Consider the following 22,016-nt stretch of genomic DNA (forward strand, 5'->3'; position numbering starts at 1 on the left):
TCTTTAACAGTCTCCTTTTCTATCAAAGCACTAGAAGATATAAAGGATGGATAACATTCCACCACATGGCTCTCATTCATCAAGTGCTTTATGGTTATGACTGAGGGAAAGGAGCTGAGGACAATTACATTTACATTTACCTTTATTTGACGAGGCAAGTCAGTTAAGAACAAATTCTCATTTACAATGACGGCCTACACCGGCCAAACCCGGACGACGCTTGGCCAATTGTGCGGCGCCATATGGGACTCCCAATCACGGCCGGTTGTGATACAGCCTGGAATCGAACCAGGGTCTGTAGTGACGCCTCAAGCACTGCAATGCTGTGCCACTCGGGAGCCCCAATAGTCCGCATGCACGCACATTCTGTAGCTAGTAGAATTGTTCCATACCGCTGTCTTTGCTAACAGGCTTGTCCTTCTTTATAGATCCAGACTTCGTGTTCTCTGGGGGTTTCTTTAGGGAGTTCCCAGACTTCTTAGTTGGCACCTTTTGAGGAACAGTGACATGTCATATGCTAACCACAATACAACCACAATTTAGACCACACTCAATTTACATGACATATGCAAACTACATTTAAACAAGACATCAATGATGGACATCTGAAATAAATTGTACTCGAAAACATATATTTTTTAGCATAACTGTCTATACACACACACACCTGTCCCGCTCACCTCTATGAAGGACGTCTCTCCCAGCTGTAGGTTGTTGAACATGGCTGCGTAGTCTCTATTGAGACGCATCAGGTCCTCGTGGCTGCCCTGCTCCGTGATGCTGCCCTCCCTCATGAAGATGACGTCATCGCAGTCCACCAGGTACTACACACACAGTGAGATTTAATTCCCCCTCCCTGGAGCCCAACCTAGCAATGAGAAAATGCTGTTGTGCAGGAAATTTGGCATTCACCCAAGTCCTACCAAACAAATGTTATAACAAATAATTGCTTCTTAAGGTTAATAAAATACCTTCTGTAGCTTATCTAGACCTTATGCACATGTATCTTATGTAGATCTTATGTAGTGCTTTGCAAACCATATAAAATATATAAAGTATTCACCTGCAGCTGGTGAGTGACAAAGATGATCGTCTTGTGGCGGAGCTGCTTTTTGATGGCGTTGTTGAAGATGTGGTTGCCCACGTGCGCATCCAGTGCGCTGAGCGGGTCGTCCAGGATGTAGATGGCTCGGTCACTGTACAGGGCACGTGCCAAGCTGATCCGCTGGCGCTGCCCGCCACTCAGGTTGGCGCCACGCTCTCCGATCTGAAGAGACATAATGGACTCATTGTTTGATTAATATAATAACAATACATATGAAGGTGCAGGGGCAGATTAGGCATTTGGCAATTCTGGCAAATGCCAGATGGGCTGGACCATTTTTTAGTTGAGTAGGCTGGATGATTTTTTTTTTTTTTTAATACAAATAAAAATGAATAAAGAAATTGATATGGCCGGCGGCCCATGATCCTGTTGAGATTTGTCACACCAGATGTGTCACACCAGATACTGACTGGTTTTCTGATCCACTGCCCTAGGTATCTGTGACCAACAGATGCATATCTGTATTCCCAGTCATGTGAAATCCATAGATTAGGACCTAATGAATTCATTTCAATTGACTAATTTCCTTATATGAACTGTAACTCAGTAAAATATTTGAAATTGTTGCATGTTGCGTTTATATTTTTGTTCAGTACAAAAAAGGAAATAATAACACAAAATAACAATAACAAGGCTAGTTACAAGAGTACTGGTATCGAGTCAATGTGCAGGGGTACGAGGCAGTTGAGGTAATATGTACATATAGGTAGGGGTAAACGTGACTAGACAATCAGGATAGATAATAAACAGAGTAGCAGCAGTGTTGGTAGTTGAGGTAATATGTACATATAGGTAGGGGTAAACGTGACTAGACAATCAGGATAGATAATAAACAGAGTAGCAGCCGTGTTGGTAGTTGAGGTAAAATGTACATGTAGGTAGGGGTAAAAGAATAGAAAGAGTGGGAATCGCCGGTGCACAACTGAGCAAGAGAGCAAGTCCTCAACTGGCAGCTTCATTAAATAGTACCCGCAAAACAAAACAAATGTAAAAATAATTTAATAAATGAAAATGTCTAAAAACCTGTTTTCGCTTTGTCATTGTGGGGTATTGTGTGTAGATTGATTGGGAAAATGTATTTTATCCATTTCAGAATAAGGCTGTAACATAACAAAATGTGGGGTCTGAATACTTCCCGAATGCACGTTACGTTTTGATTTCTAAGACATTCTAAGGTTTGTATCATTCACAACTAAAGTTGCCAAATAACTGTAAATATAGCGCAAAGGATCTGTTTCAAATGATCGATTTTATTCTTAACATAGCCACTTCATATGCGAACTTGCTCCGGGAATGGGAAAAATATCCTTTCTATTTTATTCAGAGAAGTTATATTCTTCTTACTCTAAAATCATAAAATATAAAATAATGGCACGGGACTTATATGTAAATCTTGTCTGCTACATGAACTAGCCTTCAAGCCTATGGCATGGCGCATAGCCAGATAACATACAGTACAGTCAGCCCAACTCATATTCTGTTCTTCTGAAACACTATATATCGTTATGTTTCTTTAGACCTGCCTAAAATAAATCATGGATTTATTGTGATGGTGTATAGTAAATTGGATTTATTAAACTTTTTTAAATGTAGATGTTCCAAAGGCCCACATCAGTGGCTTGTATGAACGGAGGCCTCGAGATGCTAATCGGGTTTATGTTAATTAATGGTGAATTACTGTGATACCGGCAGTCATTTGCATGACACTAACCGGCTGACAAAATGTCATGACCGCCACAGCCCTAGTGCGGACCTAGAACATTTTTGCTCATCTAGACACAATAAGGCCCAAAGTCTTATTTTCATGGTGGATAAACAGTTCATAATGCTCACCTCAGTCAGATCGGCGTTGGGCAGAATAGCCAGGTCAGGTCTCAGACAGCATGCACTCAGAGCAGCCTGGAACCTGGAACACACACAGTGGAATTATACTTCAGAGCTATATTGGGTAATGGAGGAGCACCTTAGAAATCGCTATGTACATTAATCCAATCGATTCTCACAGTAGTATCATTCCTGTGGCCTGTGTGCTCCAGTGTTTAATGCTGTGTACCCCAGCACACATGTACGGCCAGCCTAGGCTACCAGTGTCGGCATGGGTTCGAATCCGACCCTCTGCCCTTTTGACTCGCAATCTCACCGAGCTTTCTGGTCTCCTCTTCACTGTCCAACCTCAAAAAAATAAAGATATATAAAAATGTTTTTAAAAAAACAGTAGTTTCATTCCGTTACCTCTCCTCCTCGTACTCTTTCCCAAAGAGAATGTTGTCCCTGAGCGTGGCATTGAGGATCCAGGCCTGCTGGGCCACATAGGCAAAGTCCCCGTTCACTGCCACCTTCCCCTCCAGCAGGGTCATCTTAAGGTCATAAAGGTCACAGGTCACTACAGGTCATCCTACAATCACTCACATGCTCCGCGGTGAAGTGTATCCCTAGGTACAGATCTAGGATCAGCTTCCACTCCCCTACTTCTAACCTTAACCATGAGTGGGGGAAATGCTAAACTGACGCCAGATCAGCGTCTAGGGGCATCTTCACCATAAAACCATTCACACCATGTTTTGAGTGAAGTAAAAACGTTCAGATAGAATTGTAAAGGATAAAGCCAACACGATTCCCCATTCTACCTGACAAGGAAATCATGTTATATCTGAACGTACAGTAAAGGTGCACCCTCTCCAACAGGCCCCTGGGCTTCATGCATCTTAGTCAACAGTTGTCTATAGAGTGTGGCAGACCAGGGGGTTGGGTCAAAACATTTACACAGATCAGACAGGGACAGAGTAGGATTAGCTCAGTTTCAAAGGTGTTTATTCAAATAATAGTCCAAAAGAAAATAATAGGTCTCCCCCAAGAGACCCTCTCCGGGATACCGTCTTCTGGGCTCCGGGTCTTGCTGTATCCTGTGGGGATCAAAAACTGAACTCCCTCTGGTACCGTCCCCTACTATACAGGAGTCCTTCTCTCCCCCACGTGTACTGCCCTTCTGACAGCTTTATGGGACTTGTACAGCTGGTGAGCAATCAGCACTTGATTACTCACCAATCCCCAATCAGCCCTAATTAGCCCTGGCCGGAGAGCCCGTCGAGACCTGGCACGTCCAGCAGATTGAGCCATCGCCTCGTGATGTATACTCCATCTGTCACCAGGCCTCGACGAGTCTCCCCCGGGTGGCTAACGACCTGCTGTACGCCACGAGAGTAAGGGAGGGCCACAGGAACTGCAGTGCGTGCCTGTTATTGAAGTGGTGTACTCATGGGCCAACAAGAGTTTCCACTATATTTGTATATTTCTTATTAGACTAATTAGGGAACTACGCAGGGCTGTTGGTAAAACAGTACGTTTTTCTACACTGGACATGTATCGTTTGCCGTGTGAGCAGAGTGCAAATCACTTTATCAAGTTCTCTCAGGCGTGAGCCGCACATCGGATTCTTAAGAATGTTATGCTGAGCAGCGCACGCCTCTCACAGAGCTGTCCTGCTTACGGCCGGGTTTCATTTCAATGAACGGGAGTGCCTCACACTCTGCAAAAGAAATGACACGTCCAGTGTAGCAGGCCTGTTAGACATATCTTACCTGTCCAAGGATGGCAGAGATCAAAGAGGTCTTCCCACTGCCCACGCTTCCACAGATCCCAGTCAGCTTCCCCTGGAGACACAGGGTAGTATGGTGTGTATTTGAGTGCCATTTATTCATGTTGTACAATGTACACATTGGCAGTGAAAAGATGAATCACAGTGCAAAATAAAACTAACGAAAGATTCTGATGGTTTTCTTATCTCTAGTTTTAGCCCTGCATTTCCCCTGGTCAGTTAACCACGATAACTCCTCAAACTTTACTTTACATACACCTTAGCCAAATACATTTAAACTCAGTTTTTCACAATTCCTGACATTTAATCGTAGTAAAAATTCCCTGTCTTAGGTCAGTTAGGATCACCACTTTATTTTAACAATGTGAAATGTCAGAATAATAGTAGAGAGAATGATTTATTTCAGCTTGTATTTCTTTCATCACATTCCCTGTGGGTCAGAAGTTTACATACACTCAATTAGTATTTGGTAGCATTGCCTTTAAATTGTTTAACTTGGGTCAAACGTTTCGGGTAGCCTTCCACAAGCTTCCCACAATAAATGCATTTTGGCCCATTCCTCCTGACAGAGCTGGTGTAACTGAGTCAGGTTTGTAGGCCTCCTTGCTTGCACACGCTTTTTCAGTTCTGCCCACAAATTTTCTATAGGATTGAGGTCAGGGCTTTGTGACGGCAACTCCAATACCTTGACTTGGTTGTCCTTAAGCCATTTTGCCACAACTTTGGAAGTATGCTTGGGGTCATTGTCCATTTGGAAGACCCATTTGCGACCAAGCTTTAACTTCCTGACTGATGTCTTGAGATGTTGCTATATATCCACCACATTAATTTCCCTCCCTCATGATGCCATCTATTTTGTGAATAGCACCAGTCCCTCCTGTAGCAAAGCACCCCCACAACATGATGCTGCCACCCCCGTGCTTCACGGTTGGGATGGTGTTCTTTGGCTTGCAAGCCTCCCCCTTCTTTGTCCCCATGTACAGTTGCAAACTGTAGTCTGGCTTTTAAATGGCGGTTTTGGAGCAGTGGCTTCTTCCTTGCGGAGTGGCCTTTCAGGTTATGTCAATATAGGACTCATTTTACTGTGGATATAGATACTTTTGTACCAGTTTCCTCCAGCATCTTCATAAGGTCCATTGCTGTTGTTCTGGGATTGATTTGCACTTTCCGCACCAAAGTACGTCCATCTCTAGGAGACAGAACGCATCTCCTTCCTGAGCGGTATGACGGCTGCGTGGTCCCACGGTGTTTATACCTGTGTACTATTGTTTGTACAGATGAACGTGGTAACTTCAGGGGTTTGGAAATTGCTCCCAAGGATGAACCAGACTTGTGGAGGTCTACAATTTTTGGCTGATTTCTTTTGATTTACCCATGATGTCAAGCAAAGAGGCACTGAGTTTGAAGGTAGGCCTTGAAATACATCCACAGGTACACCTCCAATTGACTCAAATTATGTCAATTATTCTATCAGAAGCTTCTAAAGCTATGAAATAATTTTCTGGAATTTTCCAAGCTGTTTAAAGGCACAGTCAACTTAGTGGATATAAACTTCTGACCCACCGGAATTGTGATCCAGTGAATTATAAGTGAAATAATCTGTCTGTAAACAATTGTTGAAAGAATTACATGTGCATTGCACAAAGTAGATGTCCTAACCGACTTGCCAAAACTATAGTTTGTTAACAAGAAATTTGTGGATGAAAAACAAGTTTTAATGACTCCAACCTAAGTGTATGTAAACTTCCGACTTCAACTGTACAGTAGATAGGAAGACCGCAGTCTATTTGACTTTTTGCTTAACATGAGTCCCAAATGGCACACTATCCCCATCTAGTGGTCAAAAGAAGTGCACTATATACGGTACCATTTGGGAAGCAGCAATATTCTTTGACCTCCACTACCTGCTTCAAACCACTGGATGTGTGCACTGTGTACTACTGTATGTGAAATGTTTTCTGTCCTTTCACAACCAAACACTTCCATCCCGTGCCTAGTTAGCTACCTGCTGAACGGTGAGGTCCACACAGTGCAGGGTCCTCTGCAGCCGCTGGCTGACGGAGGGGATGGGAGGGGAGTTGCCCTCGGGGCTGGACAGGATCTCCCCCTCTTTCAGCAGACGCCCTGCCTGCTCCCCTGCCTTGTCCATCTGGGCGGGCCTCCGCCGCCCGTGCCTCAGCGTGGCGCCAACCAAGGGGGTGCCACGGGGCGTGGGCTGGGTACTGTGACCCGCCGTCTCCCAGGCTAGGCTGGCGCCCGTCATTTCCACAGCAACCTGAGGGTTCTGGGGCTTGTCCCGGATCATCTCCACCTCCGCCATCAGGAACAGACTCTAGTAGGCCAGGGAGAGCGGTGTCAGAGATCACACACACACACACACACACATTCTGCCCCCCTCTGGTATGGTCTGGGAGAGAGGAGAGGCGTATCAGAACACAAATGCACACACAAATCAGGCTCTGATACGGCCTACGCGAGGACAGGGCATCAAGAGGTGAACTCGGAGCATGTAGGAGTCTTGATGACAATGTCAAGGTTTCAGCAGTTCAAACTTCTCTATTTGGTTTCAAAAGACCCCATTAATGTAAAGCTCTTTCTTTCCACTGCATCTAGAGCCGCTTGGCACCGCATCGCCCCCTGCCCATTGTTCCGGGAGGTGCTGAAGTGGTGTGTATGTCTGTTCTGAAGTAACGTGGGTGAGTGTCTCTCAGAGAACAGAGAGGGGGATTAGGAGAAACAGAACCAGGACAAACATTGATGTCCTGCCAACATACCCAGACTCAAACATATCCCACAGAGAGCCAGCAAGACCAACGGACAGGCAGACCCAGCACATCCCACTCACATGCCACAGAGAGCCAGCCAAACCAACGGACAGGCAGAACCAACACATCCCACTCACAGCAGCTTCCCACGCCAGCCGAACAGACAGCGCCAGCCGAAAAGACAGCCAGAAAGAAAGAAAAAGGGAGAGATCTTACCTTGAACCTCTCCATGGCTACTGATGCTTCGGACAGGGACTTGACAGAGAAAGGGGTGACCTTTAGGGCAAAGGTCATGGCGTTGAAAACAGTCACCACTGTAAATGCCTGCGAGGGGAAGGAAGATCCAACACCGTCCATGATTTGTTTCAGAAGGACAGACCTGGGTGACCAGCTTCTGTCAGTCAAATCATCCATCAAATCCTGTCCTGGAGAACCCCCCCCCCCCCCCCCCCCCCCACTGGCATACCAGATTCAACAACCCAATTAGCAAGGAACATGCCCCCGCCCACCTCAGGATTTTCCCCCTTCTGTTGAAAACGCTCGCTGCATCAAGCAATATGCTCATTGCCTCAACATGCCTTTCTTCTGATTGGCAGGGTTGAAAATATTGCTTACACATATTCAAACCTCTCTGATCTACTGGAGTGTCTATGGGCTAGGGTGGATCCAATAACACCTTATTCCTTATTTTAGTGGACCATAGTAGGACCCTGGTCAAGTGTAGGGCACTAAATAGGGAATGGGGTACCATTTGGGAAGCAGACTGGGATTGGAGCAGATAGCTGAGATACCTGAGCAGCTGTGAGGTCGTAGCCCAGAAGCATGTGAGTGGAAAAGGTGGCAACGCTGGCGATCACCACAACGATGGGAGCCACGCCCACTGTGATGCTCTGGAAGTAGCCTGTCCTCTCTAGGATGATGCGCTCCTCCTCTCGAATCCCTGCAAGGGCAAATATATCAGTCAGTCAAACAATGAATCAGTCAGTCAGTCAAACAATGAGTCAGTCAGTCAGTCAGTCAGTCAAACAAGGAGTCAGTCAAACAATTAATTAATCAGTCAGTCAAACAATGAGTCAGTCAGTCAGTTATCCAACTAGCCAGTCAGGCTGCCAGCCAGTCAAACAATGAATCAGTCTGTCAGTCAGTAAAACACTGGTCGTATTCAAGTTTAGGCTAATGCTGACGACTACAGATGGAAGTCGACAGGAGAGGTGCATTTCGCGACAACCCTGTACGCGTGTGTGAAACAAAAACACCCTAGGGATTGATTGACAATAGCCTCCCACAATGCAGGCGATGGCTGAAGTCGGTGAAGAAAAACTGCAGAAACTTGCAGTTGAAACTTCATGACCTTCGATCACCATGTTTTTGTAAAAAAAACATCAGTCGACATCTAGGCACAAGTTGGAATTGTTTATACCCATAAGCAGTGTCCGGAATTAACTTTGACTCACCTGCCAAGGGTACTGGTAGATGAAAAAAATCCACCAGCCAAGCATATTTTTTACCAGCCAAAATAATAAATTGCCTTTTTGTGTCACATATACATTCAGTACATTTAATTGAGATAAGGTATTATGTTGAATACAAACTTAAAGATAATAAAATAATAAAATAAATAAAATAATTTTAATATATTGATCAAATCAAGTGTATTTGTAGAACACATTTAGAAACAACTTTAGTTGACCAAAAGTGCTGTACAGAGTGCAAAAATGCCAAACAGTGGGCACACAATGAAATAAACCAAACATATCAGATACAATGAATAAGAGTACATAGAAGTCAAAACAGGGCAACAACAATGGTAAGATACANACAGTGGGCACACAATGAAATAAACCAAACATATCAGATACAATGAATAAGAGTACATAGAAGTCAAAACAGGGCAACAACAATGGTAAGATACAGTTATGAGAAGTGCAGTGTACATAGAACTGGTGCTCTCCTGATACAAAGGGAAAACAGGGGAAGCAGGTCTACAAATCCTTTACTTTGAGTAGAAATACCCTGATAAAATACAGGTAAAATAGAGACTTAATTTTGGCTGTGGCTAGATTTAATTTCCCAGCCTGAATACAACTGAAGTAGTCTTGAACTCAACATTCTACTGAAGTATGTTCTATTAAATGTACTTAAGGATCAAACATAAAAGAAAAATTTGAAGGTTTTGTAAACCTATCAGATGCTTAATAATTTTAATCAACTTAAACCTCATCAGACTCCTCACTCTCTACCCCAATCACCCTATTTGCATGGTCCATGAAGTCTGGCCTCCTGCTCCTGACAGAGTCCTGGTGCCACAGCTTTTATCGGATCATACTCCCTGATCTCTGGAGAGGACAGCTGGACCATAAGGAGATCTGACAGTGTATCAGACTTAAGTTGGACCGCCAATCGGTTTTCACCTGTTTCATGGTGTTAAAACCTCTTTCACATTCAGCTGTGGAGGCAGGGAAGGACAGGAGCAGGTCAACCAATGCCAGCAAATCAGGGCAGGAACGCTGATGGCTTCTGTTGACACGGAACCAGGACATCTTCTGCAGGGACTGGGGCTCTCTGATGATAACAGGTTCATTTTACCATGCTTTCAGAATTTTCCTTTACAACAGACTCTCACTCACACTCTCTCTCCCTCTCTTATTGACGTAATCCTTTCTCTTAATTCTCTTAAGGTAATTATTTCTTATTGCAGTTTAAATAAACATACCTGGTGTTGTACTTCTTAAGTACTTGCTGAACATTCGAGACGTGTAGTCCACTTGTCATTCCAATCTCCTTTGCATTAGCGTAGCCTCTTCTGTAGCCTGTCAACTATGTGTCTGTCTATCCCTCTTCTCTCCTCTCTGCACAGACCATACAAACRCTTCACACCGCGTGGCTGCYGCCACTCTAACCTGGTGGTCCCAGCGCGCACGACCCACGTGGAGTTCCAGGTCTCCGGCAGCCTCTGGAACTGCCGATCTGCGGCCAACAAGGCAGAGTTCATCTCAGCCTATGCTTCCCTCCAGTCCCTCGAMTTCTTGGCACTGACGGAAACATGGATTACCACAGATAACACTGCTACTCCTACTGCTCTCTCCTCGTCTGCCCACGTGTTCTCGCACATCCCGAGAGCTTCTGGTCAGCGGGGTGGTGGCACTGGGATCCTCATCTCTCCCAAGTGGACATTCTCTCTTTCTCCCCTGACCCATCTGTCTATCGCCTCCTTTGAATTCCATGCTGTCACAGTTACCAGCCCTTTCAAGCTTAACATCCTTATCATTTATCGCCCTCCAGGTTCCCTTGGAGAGTTCATCAATGAGCTTGACGCCTTGATAAGTTCCTTTCCTGAGGATGGCTCACCTCTCACAGTTCTGGGTGACTTTAACCTCCCCCCGTCTACCTTTGACTCATTCCTCTCTGCCTCCTTCTTTCCACTCCTCTTTTGACCTCACCCTCTCACCTTCCCCCCCTACTCACAAGGCAGGCAATACGCTTGACCTCATCTTTACTAGATGCTGTTCTTCCACTAATCTCATTGCTAATCTCACTCCCCTCCAAGTCTCCGACCACTACCTTGTATCCTTTTCCCTCTCGCTCTCATCCAACACTTCCCACACTGCCCCTACTCGGATGGTATCGCGCCGTCCCAACCTTCGCTCTCTCTCCCGCGCTACTCTCTCCTCTTCCATCCTATCATCTCTTCCCTCTGCTCAAACCTTCTCCAACCTATCTCCTGATTCTGCCTCCTCCACCTCCTCTCCTCCTTTCTGCATCCTTTGACTCTCTATGTCCCTATCCTCCAGGCCGGCTGCGTCCTCCCCTCCTGCTCCGTGGCTCGACGACTCATTGCGAGCTACAGAACGGGCTCCGGGCAGCCGAGCGGAAATGGAGGAAAACTCGCCTCCCTGCGGACCTGGCATCCTTTCACTCCCTCCTCTCTACATTCTCCTCTTCTGTCTCTGCTGCTAAAGCCACTTTCTACCACTCTAAATTCAAGCATCTGCCTCTAACCCTAGGAAGCTCTTTGCCACCTTCTCCTCCCTCCTGAATCCTCCTCCCCTCCCCCCCCCTCCCTCTCTGCGGATGACTTCGTCAACCATTTTGAAAGAAGGTCACGACATCCGATCCTCGTTTGCTAAGTCAAACGACACGGCTGGTTCTGCTCACACTGCCCTACCCTGTGCTTTGACCTCTTTCTCCCTCTCTCTCCAGATGAATCTCGCGTCTTGTGACGGCCGGCCGCCAACAACCTGCCCGCTTGACCCTATCCCCTCCTCTCTTCTCCAGACCATTTCCGGAGACCTTCTCCCTTACCTCACCTCGCTCATCAACTCATCCTTGACCGCTGGCTACGTCCTTCCGTCTTCAAGAAGCGAGAGTTGCACCCTTCTGAAAAAACCTACACTCGATCCCTCCGATGTCAACAACTACAGACCAGTATCCCTTCTTTCTTTTCTCTCCAAAACTCTGGACGTGCGTCCTTGGCCAGCTCTCCTGCTATCTCTCTCAGAATGACCTTCTTGATCCAAATCAGTCAGGTTTCAAGACTAGTCATTCAACTGAGACTGCTCTTCTCTGTGTCACGGAGGCGCTCCGCACTGCTAAAGCTAACTCTCTCTCCTCTGCTCTCATCCTTCTAGACCTATCGGCTGCCTTTGATACTGTGAACCATCAGATCTCCTCTCCACCTCTCCGAGTTGGGCATCTCCGGGGCGGCCCACGCTTGGATTGCGTCCTACCTGACAGGTCGCTCCTACCAGGTGCGGTGGCGTGGCGGAAATCTGTCTCCGCACCACGTGCTCTCACCACTGGTGTCCCCAGGGCTCTGTTCTGGCTCTCTCTATTCTCGCTATACACCAAGTCACTTGGCTCTGTCATATCCTCACATGTCCTTCCTATCATTGCTATGCAGACGACACACAATTAATCTTCTCCTTTCCCCCTTCTGATAACCAGGTGGCGAATCGCATCTCTGCATGTCTGGCAGACATATCAGTGTGGATGACGGATCACCACCTCAAGCTGAACCTCGGCAAGACGGAGCTGCTCTTCCTCCGGGGAAGGACTGCCCGTTCCATGATCTCGCCATCACGGTTGACAACTCCATTGTGTCCTCCTCCCAGAGTGCTAAGAACCTTGGCGTGATCCTGACAACACCCTGTCGTTCTCACTAACATCAAGGCGGTGACCCGTTCCTGTAGGTTCATGCTCTACAACATTCGCAGAGTACGACCCTGCCTCACACAGGAAGCGGCGCAGGCCCTAATCCAGGCACTTGTCATCTCCCGTCTGGATTACTGCAACTCGCTGTTGGCTGGGCTCCCTGCCTGTGCCATTAAACCCCTACAACTCATCCAGAACGCCGCAGCCCGTCTGGTGTTCAACCTTCCCAAGTTCTCTCACGTCACCCCGCTCCTCCGCTCTCTCCACTGGCTTCCAGTTGAAGCTCGCATCCGCTACAAGACCATGTGGCTTGCCTACGGAGCTGTGAGGGGAACGGCCCTCCGTACTTCAGGCTCTGATCAGGCCTACACCCAAACAAGGGCACTGCGTTCATCCACCTCTGGCCTGCTCGCCTCCCTACCTCTGAGGAAGTACAGTTCCGCTCAGCCCAGTCAAAACTGTTCGCTGCTCTGGCACCCCAATGGTGGACAAACTCCCTCACGACGCCAGGTCAGCGGAGTCAATCACCACCTTCCGGAGACACCTGAAACCCACCTCTTTAAGGAATACCTAGGATAGGATAAAGTAATCCTTCTAACCCCCCCCCCCTTAAAGAGCTTTAGATGCACTATTGTAAAGTGGTTGTTCCACTGGATATCATAAGGTGAATGCACCAATTTGTAAGTCGCTCTGGATAAGAGCGTCTGCTAAATGACTTAAATGTAAATGTAATGTACTGCCTGTGTTGAGCACAAGGAGCTGAGGGCTTCTGCTATGGTGATGGTGGACCTCTGCAGACAGGCAGACAGGGTGCTCAGGTGTGTTAGTGTCATGCAGGAAGCCACAGAAGCGGATAACAACAGCCTCCCTCACAGTACTGTAGTATTTCCGGGCCTTGGCCTGCTGGACACCTCAGACATTTTGGGCATCAGCAGATTAAATCTGAAATACATAAAGAAAAAATAAATACAAATAGACAATTAATTGTTGTCCAAAAAAAAACAGTATTAGATATGACACATTTTATCAGTGCATAAAGCATTGAACATTATGTTGTTATTTACTGGACATTGCATATTGATGATGACTTTTGGAGTACTTAGCATGGCAATCTAGAGCCATTACCTGTTCCAGGTGCTGGACACGCCCCTGGTAACCTCGCAGGAAGTGGTCTAGTGCAAGCAATAGGTGTCCTACCCATTCTGGTGTGCACCAGTGGTGTGTGCCCAAGAGCCTGGAAGCTGTTTACCAGGTTAGCCCTGTTCAGTGGGCTGGTGTGGTAGAAGGTGTAGAGCCCACTGAGGAGGTGTTCTACATTCTGAAACATCACGTTGGACCGGATGGCAGTGTGCCATACAGTGGATGCCGATGATGTAGGCCATATCCCCCTTCAGCCGGCTGACCACACCATTCTTGGCTCCGGTCATCACAGCAGCTTCATCTGTTCCCAGAGCGACCAACTTGCTCCCCCACTCATCACACACTCCCTCCATGATGGCTCGGATGGCGTTGCTTGTGTGTGCCGCGTCCAACTTCTCCACTGACTTGATGCCAACAAACTTCGATTCGATCTTGCCCTTGTGACATAATCTGACATACACTAACTAACTCCTCTTTCACAGAACTGTCTGTGGAGCCATCTGACATGACGGAGAGAAATTTGATGTTTTTCAGATTCTCTCTGATGTTGGTTCTCTCCACCTCTGCAATATGGTGCATACATTCTTTGGCCTGCTTCTCATTTCTATAAATTGAGCCCACAGCGATTCCTTTTTTTTCATCCAAACTGCAAAAATCAAACATCAAATTAATTCAATAATAATTAAATATACAAATCATGTTATCGAATATAGCTGGCAGTTGATTGTGCTAAATTAGCCTTCTACCCTTTGTTTACTTAAGGATCAATACTATAAGGCTGGTAAAGTCAATTGTGTCGCAATGCTTTAAAATGTAAACAGAATCTGGAGACAAACATTAAAATAGAACGTTACAGAGCCATAGGACAGCATGGAGATCCATGCCAGCATCAGTATGCCTGTCATTTTATGGTATTTATACACTATTTTGAGGTGAACCAAAGCTTATCAAGAGCTGAGAAATAACATACAATACTGGACCGCGTCTGATAAATAGACTTGAAAAAAATTGTTACAGAAGTACTAGTCTAGCTACAAGACCAACAACATTTTCACTTACTCACACATCCACTCCAAGTCAGAAAGTGGTCTCACCTTCTTGCCAATGGCATGTACAGTCCTAACAGTATCTTCATCTTTGTGCTGGTCTGCTCTGACATTTCCATTAGCGTCGTCACAGAGGGTGTCAAGAGGAGAGGCTCCGATGGAGCCCGGGACACAGACACGCAGGCAATGTGACACTTGCTGTGTTCATGGTCACAAATGTTCGCCAGCGTCATCGTTTTATTTCCGATGACAAATGAGTTGTTTCTGCTTTTACCTTTAGCAGCATTTAGCATAACTCATCACCACAGCCTCCGCATCATACTGTAGCCAGCCTCTTGAAACTCCTTTATCGCCAAACCTCATTATTTTAACATTATTTTTTGATGTGATCCGTCCTCCTTTCCTCATGGGTTTTCGTTTCAAAGGTTGGCTTACTCCAGGTAAATGTCGCCACATAACAGCTATTTAATGAACGCTAGCTACCAACAGACCCGTGGCAAGTGAGCGGTGTCGAGTAGCTGATGTCCCGTCGGTAAACAGTGCCACGAAACTAGGAGCACTACAGACGGTCTGTGGCTGGCAAACATGAGTAATTTCCTCCGAGCCATTATGCTAGATATTTTATTACATGACTATTTTGGTGCAAACATTTACCCGCCAGTGTTGGGGATAGCCTTCTGAGATTTACTCGCCAAACAGAAAATCTACCCGCATTTGGCGCTTGTTAATTTTGGACCCTGCCCATAAGAAAACACAACTTTGCAAGGCGGTGACCAACGATGGTCACAGACTTCTGTCATGACGTGGCCCTTTTTGGGTATAGCTAGTGGCTTCCCCCTCTCTCTCTCCTACACCCAGGTTCTGTTATCTCAGGTCGTAAATTCCTGGCGGAGACTCACTCCCCCTGGCCATGCAGAAAGAGAGACACAGAGAGAAAAAAGGATTTCACATGGGCAACTCCCCAAAATGGGAATTTGAAACAAAATGTCCACTTGTGAGAAGGTGGGAATGGTCCGTAGACACTTAAAGGATGGGTCTGACGAGTGTGTTTCATTTGGTGACCTCAGAGAGGACAGGAAACACACATAACTATATCTCTGAATGTGTACATTTCTCAATTATGGGGTTTGCATCCAATTCTCGTATAAAATGAATGAGTAAAGATKAAACTATTTGTGAAATTATGTAATGTGATGTTAAACCTTTAATGTGAGAGAATTGTATTCCCTTTAAAGTTTAACTAAGTCATTGGCCCGCCCCCGTGAGCACAGGCATGATCTGGCGTCAGAGAACCGCCTCTTCTATTGTTACGAATAAACTCCCCCCCCCTGAGGAAATCCTCTTCAGACCATGCGTACCTCAGTGGACCCTGAGGTTGCAATAGTTGTTGAATTCCTAACCATACCACGTGGAGCATTGGCTACACGGTGGGAAATCCGTGTAGCCAATGCCTGCTGGAGGTCTGCTGGAGGTCATTTTGCAGGGCTCAGGCAGTGCTCCTCCTGCTCAAAGGCGGAGGTAGCGGTCCTGCTGCTGGGTTGTTGCCCTCCTACGGCCTCCTCCACGTCTCCTGATGTACTGGCCTGTCTCCTGGTAGCGCCTCCATGCTCTGGACACTACGCTGACAGACACAGCAAACCTYCTTGCCACAGCTCRCATTGAYGTGCCATCCTGGATGAGCTGCACTACCTGAGCCACTTGTGTGGGTTGTAGACTCCGTCTCATGCTACCACTAGAGTGAAAGCACCGCCAGCATTCAAAAGTGACCAAAACATCAGCCAGGAAGCATAGGAACTGAGAAGTGGTCTGTGGTCACCACCTGCAGAACCACTCCTTTATTGGGGGTGTCTTGCTAATTGCCTATAATTTCCACCTKTTGTCTATTCCATTTGCACAACAGCATGTGAAATTTATTGTCAATCAGTGTTGCTTCCTAAGTGGACAGTTTGATTTCACAGAAGTGTGATTGACTTGGAGTTACATTGTGTTGTTTAAGTGTTCCCTTTATTTTTTTGAGCAGTGTATATATTGATTGAAATTATTCCAGAATGAGTGAGAGTTCATGTCCAAAGAATTAGCATTTCAATTAATAAATTAAATTATCAACTGTGTAGTGATTCCTTTTTGTCTTTCCCGCATCTTCTCAGTCCAAACTAGAGGTCGACCGATTAATCGGAATGACCGATTAATTAGGGCCGATTTCAGTTTTCATAACAATCGGTAATCGTCATTTTTGGACACCGATTATGGCCGCTTACATTGCACTCCACGAGGAGACTGCGTGGCAGGCTGACTACCTGTTATACGAGTGCAGAAAGGAGCCAAGGTAAGGTGCTAGCTAGCATTGAACTTATCTTATAAAAAACAATCATTCTTAACATAATCACTAGTTAACTACACATGGTTGATGATATTACTAGTTTATCTAGTTTGTCCTGCGTTGCATATAATCAATGCGGTGCCTGTTAATTTATCATCGAGTCACAGCCTACTTCGCCAAACGTGAGATTTAACAAGCGCATTCGCGAAAAAAGCACTGTCGTTGCACCAATGTGTACCTAACCATAAACATCAATGCCTTTCTTAAAACTGCATATTCAGTTAATATTGCCCCCATAACATGAATTTCCATAAACTAGGAAATTGTGTCTCTTCTCTTGCGTTCTGTGCAAGCAGAGTCACGGTATATGCAGCAGTTTGGGCTGCCTGGCTCATTGCGAACTGTGTGAAGACCATTTCTTCCAAACAAAGACCGTAATTAATTTGCCAGAATTGTACATAATTATGTCATAACACTGAAGGTTGTGCAATGTAACAGCAATATTTAGACTTAGGGATGCCACCCGTTAGATAAAATACGGAACGGTTCCGTATTTCACTGAAAGAATAAACGTTTGTTTTCAAAATGATAGTTTCCGTATTTGACCATATTAATGACCTAAGGCTCGTATTTCTGTGTGTTATTATATTATAAGTAAGTCTATGATTTGATAGAGCAGTCTGACTGAGTGGTGGTAGGCAGCAACAGGCTCGTAAGCCTTCATTCAAACAAGCACTTTCCTGCATTTTCCAGCAGCTCTTCGCTGTGCTTCAAGGATTGCGCTGTTTATGACTTCAAGCCTATCAACTCCCGAGATTAGGCTGGCAATACTAAAGTACCTATTAGAACATCCAATAGTCAAAGGTATATGAAATACAAATGGTATAGAGAGAAATAGTCCTATAATAGTCCTAAAACTTATTAACTGGGAATATTGAAGACTCATGTTAAAAGGAACCACCAGCTTTCATATGTTCTGAGCAAGGAACTTAAACATTAGCTTTTTTACATGGCACATATTGCACTTTTACTTTCTTCTCCAACACTTTGTTTTTGCATTATTTGAACATGTTTCATTATTTATTTGAGACTAAATTTATTTTATTGATGAATTATATTAAGTTAAAATAAGTGTTCATTCAGTATTGTAATTGTCATTATTACAAATATATATATATAAAAAAAATAAAAAATCGTCTGATTAATCGGTATCGGCTTTTTTTGGTCCTCTCATAATCGGTCGACCTCTAGTCCACACCCACTTCCCTTTGTCCACCAAGCCGTCATATTGGCTTAGCCCACTAGGGAACCTCCCCTATCATTTCCTTGTAACCATATCTACTGTTTGAGTGTTTATGCATGTCCGTGATTATTTAGTTAGTTAGTAAATCAATTATTAAGACAATTGGTGTATGGATGATTCATAGTAAAGGCTGGGTTCGTGCAGATAACCAACAATTTACGACGTTTGGACTGAGACTAACGTTAGGTAAAGAATAATTCATTAATAAGAAGACTAATTGATCAGATATTAAAATATCTGAAGAGTTATATTAGGAAAATTATAACTTTGTAATGTGAAGATTTTCCTTGGTGCCCGACTTCCTAGTTAATTCCATTTCCATGATTAGTTTAATCACGTAATAATAATTACAGAGAATTGATTTGATAAAATAGTCTTCACTTTAAATAATGCCGAAGACACGACACTTCACAGAACAGATCTGCTCGAACGCGTGCAATGAGTCAGTCAGCCAGCCACTCAGTCCGTCAGTCACTGGTCTTCATCTAAGATTGCCATGATATTGATGTGGTTCCTGAGATTAAAACACCAGACCAAAATCTGTTTACATGGAAAGTCACCAGTCATTCAGTCAGACAGTCAACCAGCTAATTGATCAATTAAATCTCACACACAGCACTTACTGCGCACATCCTGGGAGAAGGCCTTGACCCAGGCATACATCTTGATGAACTTGATGTAGTTGAGGATCTCGTTCATCTTCTGCACCCGTCGGTCCGTCACGGCCACGCCCTTCCTCCTGAAGTAGGCCGTCAGCCTTGAGCTGAACATCTGAAGCAGGGAACACACAGTGAAATGTTGTTATATAATGTATTTTCATCGGTCGGTTGCTCTGTATGTGTATATATATATATATTAACGTCTGTATGCATGTACAGTACCAGTCAAAAGTTTGGACACACCTACTCATTCAAGGGTCTTTCTTGATTTTTACTATTTTCTACATTGTAGAACAATAGTGAAGACATCAAAACTATGAAATAACACATATGGAATCATGTAGCAACCAAAAAAAGTGTTCAACAAATCAAAATATATTTGATATTTGAGATTCGTCAAAGTAGTCACCCTTTGCCTTAATGACAGCTTTGCACACAGCTTTGCACATTCTCTCAACCAGCTTCAAGAGGTAGTCACCTGGAATGCCTTGTTAAAAGTACATTTGTGGAATTTCTTTCCTTCTTAATGCGTTTGAGCCAATCAGTTCTGTTGTGACAAGGTATGGAAATATGGCTGCCGTCTTATCGGATCTTAACCAACCATGCTATTTTGTTTGTTTTTTCGCGTTGTTCGTAACTTGTTTTGTACATAATGTTTCCACAAACGTCTCTTATGACCGAAAAGAGCTTCTGGAATCAGAACTGGGATTACTCAACTCAAATTGGACGAGGAGTTCTTCTTCAATGAGTCGGACGCGAGGAATATGCTACAGACACCCGACCAGAACCAGATCCCCGTGATTTGCTGGAAAAGGAAATGTAGGTTTTGTGGAAAGAGATCAGGATGCCTTGTGAGGATCAGGCGACAAATGGCTAATCTTCCCTTGCCTTCCGTTCTGCTAGCTAACGTTCAATCGCTGGAATATAAATGGGACGAACTGAAAGCATGTGTATCCTACCAACGGGACATTAAAAACTGTAATATCTTATGTTTCACCAAGTCGTGGCTGAACGATGACATTAAGAACATACAGCTGGTGGGTTATACACTCTATCGGCAGGACAGAACAGCAGCCTCTGGTAAGATACGGGGCGGGGGCCTATGCATATTTGTAAACAATAGCTGGTGCATGATATCTTAGGAAGTCTCAGGATTTTGCTCGCCTGAGGTAGAGTATTTCATGATAAGCTGTAGACCACACTATCCAACTAGAGAGTTTTCTTCTGTATTTTTTGTAGCTGTCTACATACCACCACAGACCAGAGGATTGCACTAAAACCACACTCAATGAGCTGTATTCCGCTATAAGCAAACAGGAAAATGCTCATCCAGAGGCGGCGCTCCTAGTGGCCGGTGACTTTAATGCAGGGAAACTTTCATCAGTTTTACCTACAGTCGTGGCCAAAAGTTTTGAGAATGACACAAATATACATTTTCACAAAGTCTGCTGCCTCAGTTTGTATGATGGCAATTTGCATACACTCCAGAATGTTATGAAGAGTGATCAGATGAATTGCAAAGTCCCTCTTTGCCATGCAAATGAACTGAATCCCCCAAAAACATTTCCACTGCATTTCAGCCCTGCCACAAAAGGACCAGCTGACATCATGTCAGTGATTCTCTCGTTAACAGAGGTGCGAGTGTTGACGAGGACAAGACTGGAGATCACTCTGTCATACTGATTGAGTTCGAATAACAGACTGGAAGCTTCAAAAGGAGGGTGGTGCTTGGAATCATTGTTCTTCCTCTGTCAACCATGGTTACCTGCAAGGAAACACGTGCCGTCATCATTGCTTTGCACAAAAAGGGCTTCACAGGCAAGGATATTGGTGCCAGTAAGATTGCACCTAAATCAACCATTTATCGGATTATCAAGAACTTCTAGGAGAGCGGTTCAATTTTTGTGAAGAAGGCTTCAGGGCGCCCAAGAAAGTCCAGCAAGCGCCAGGACCGTCTCCTAAAGTTGATTCAGCTGCGGGATCGGGGCACCACCAGTACAGAGCTTGCTCAGGAATGGCAACAGGCAGGTGTGAGTGCATCTGCACGCACAGTGAGGCGAAGACTTTTGGAGGATGGCCTGGTGTCAAGAAGGGCAGCAAAGAAGCCACTTCTCTCCAGGAAAAACATCAGGGACAACGATATGCTGCAGAAAGTACAGGGATTGGACTGCTGAGGACTGGGTAAAGCCATTTTCTCTGATGAATCCCCTTTCCGATTGTTTGGGGCATCCAGAAAAAAGCTTGTCCGGAGAAGACAAGGTGAGCGCTACCATCAGTCCTGTGTCATGCCAACAGTAAAGCATCCTGAGACCATTCATTTGTGGGGTTGCTTCTCAGCCAAGGGAGTGCTCACTCACAATTTTGCCAAACACAGCCATGAATAAAGAATGGTACCAACACATCCTCCGAGAGCAACTTCTCCCAACCATCCAGAAATAGTTTGGTGACGAACAATGACTTTTTCCAGCATGATGAAGCACCTTGCCATAAGGCAAAAGTGATAACTAAGTGCCTCGGGGGGCAAAACATCGATATTGTGGGTCCATGGCCAGGAAACTCCCCAGACCTTAATCTCGTTGAGAACTTGTGGTCAATCCTCAAGAGCGGTGGACAAACAAAAAACCACAAATTCTCCAAACTCCAAGCATTGGTTATGCAAGAATGGCCTGCCGTCAGTCAGAATGTGGCCCAGAAGTTAATTGACAGCATGCCAGGGTGGATTGCAGAGGTCTTGAAAAAGAAGGGTCAACACTGCAAATATTGACTCTTTGTATCAACTTCATGTAATTGTCAATAAAAGCCTTGACACTTATGAAATGCTTGTAATTATACTTGAGTATTCCATAGTAACACGCAAAAATATCTAAAGACACTGAGGCAGCAGACTTTGTGAAAATTAATATTTGTGTCATTCTCAAAACTTTTGGCCACG

At 45.0% G+C, this 22,016-nt stretch overlaps 1 protein-coding gene across 3 annotated transcripts in view; it reads right to left on the minus strand.

The window, feature by feature from the left end:
• The window catches only part of LOC112069339 (ATP-binding cassette sub-family C member 5), an 85,603-nt gene that overhangs the window by 15,643 nt on the left and 47,944 nt on the right, over window positions 1-22,016 (minus strand). For 2 of the 3 annotated variants that reach the window (XM_024136651.1, XM_024136653.2), the window contains exons 8-17: window positions 19,049-19,196; window positions 8,257-8,405; window positions 7,682-7,789; window positions 6,706-7,032; window positions 4,684-4,755; window positions 3,338-3,462; window positions 2,939-3,011; window positions 1,064-1,267; window positions 681-824; window positions 393-489 (exon numbers count right to left, since the gene is read on the minus strand). In XM_024136651.1, coding sequence (XP_023992419.1) covers window positions 393-489; window positions 681-824; window positions 1,064-1,267; window positions 2,939-3,011; window positions 3,338-3,462; window positions 4,684-4,755; window positions 6,706-7,032; window positions 7,682-7,789; window positions 8,257-8,405; window positions 19,049-19,196 — 1,447 coding nt within the window. Of the gene's footprint in view, window positions 1-392; window positions 490-680; window positions 869-1,063; window positions 1,268-2,938; window positions 3,012-3,337; window positions 3,463-4,683; window positions 4,756-6,705; window positions 7,033-7,681; window positions 7,790-8,256; window positions 8,406-19,048; window positions 19,197-22,016 lie in introns of those variants that run through there. The other variant, XM_070438514.1, reaches the window with a different exon arrangement.

Source organism: Salvelinus sp. IW2-2015, unplaced genomic scaffold (assembly GCF_002910315.2).
Source record: "Salvelinus sp. IW2-2015 unplaced genomic scaffold, ASM291031v2 Un_scaffold990, whole genome shotgun sequence".
NCBI lineage: Eukaryota > Metazoa > Chordata > Actinopteri > Salmoniformes > Salmonidae > Salvelinus > Salvelinus sp. IW2-2015.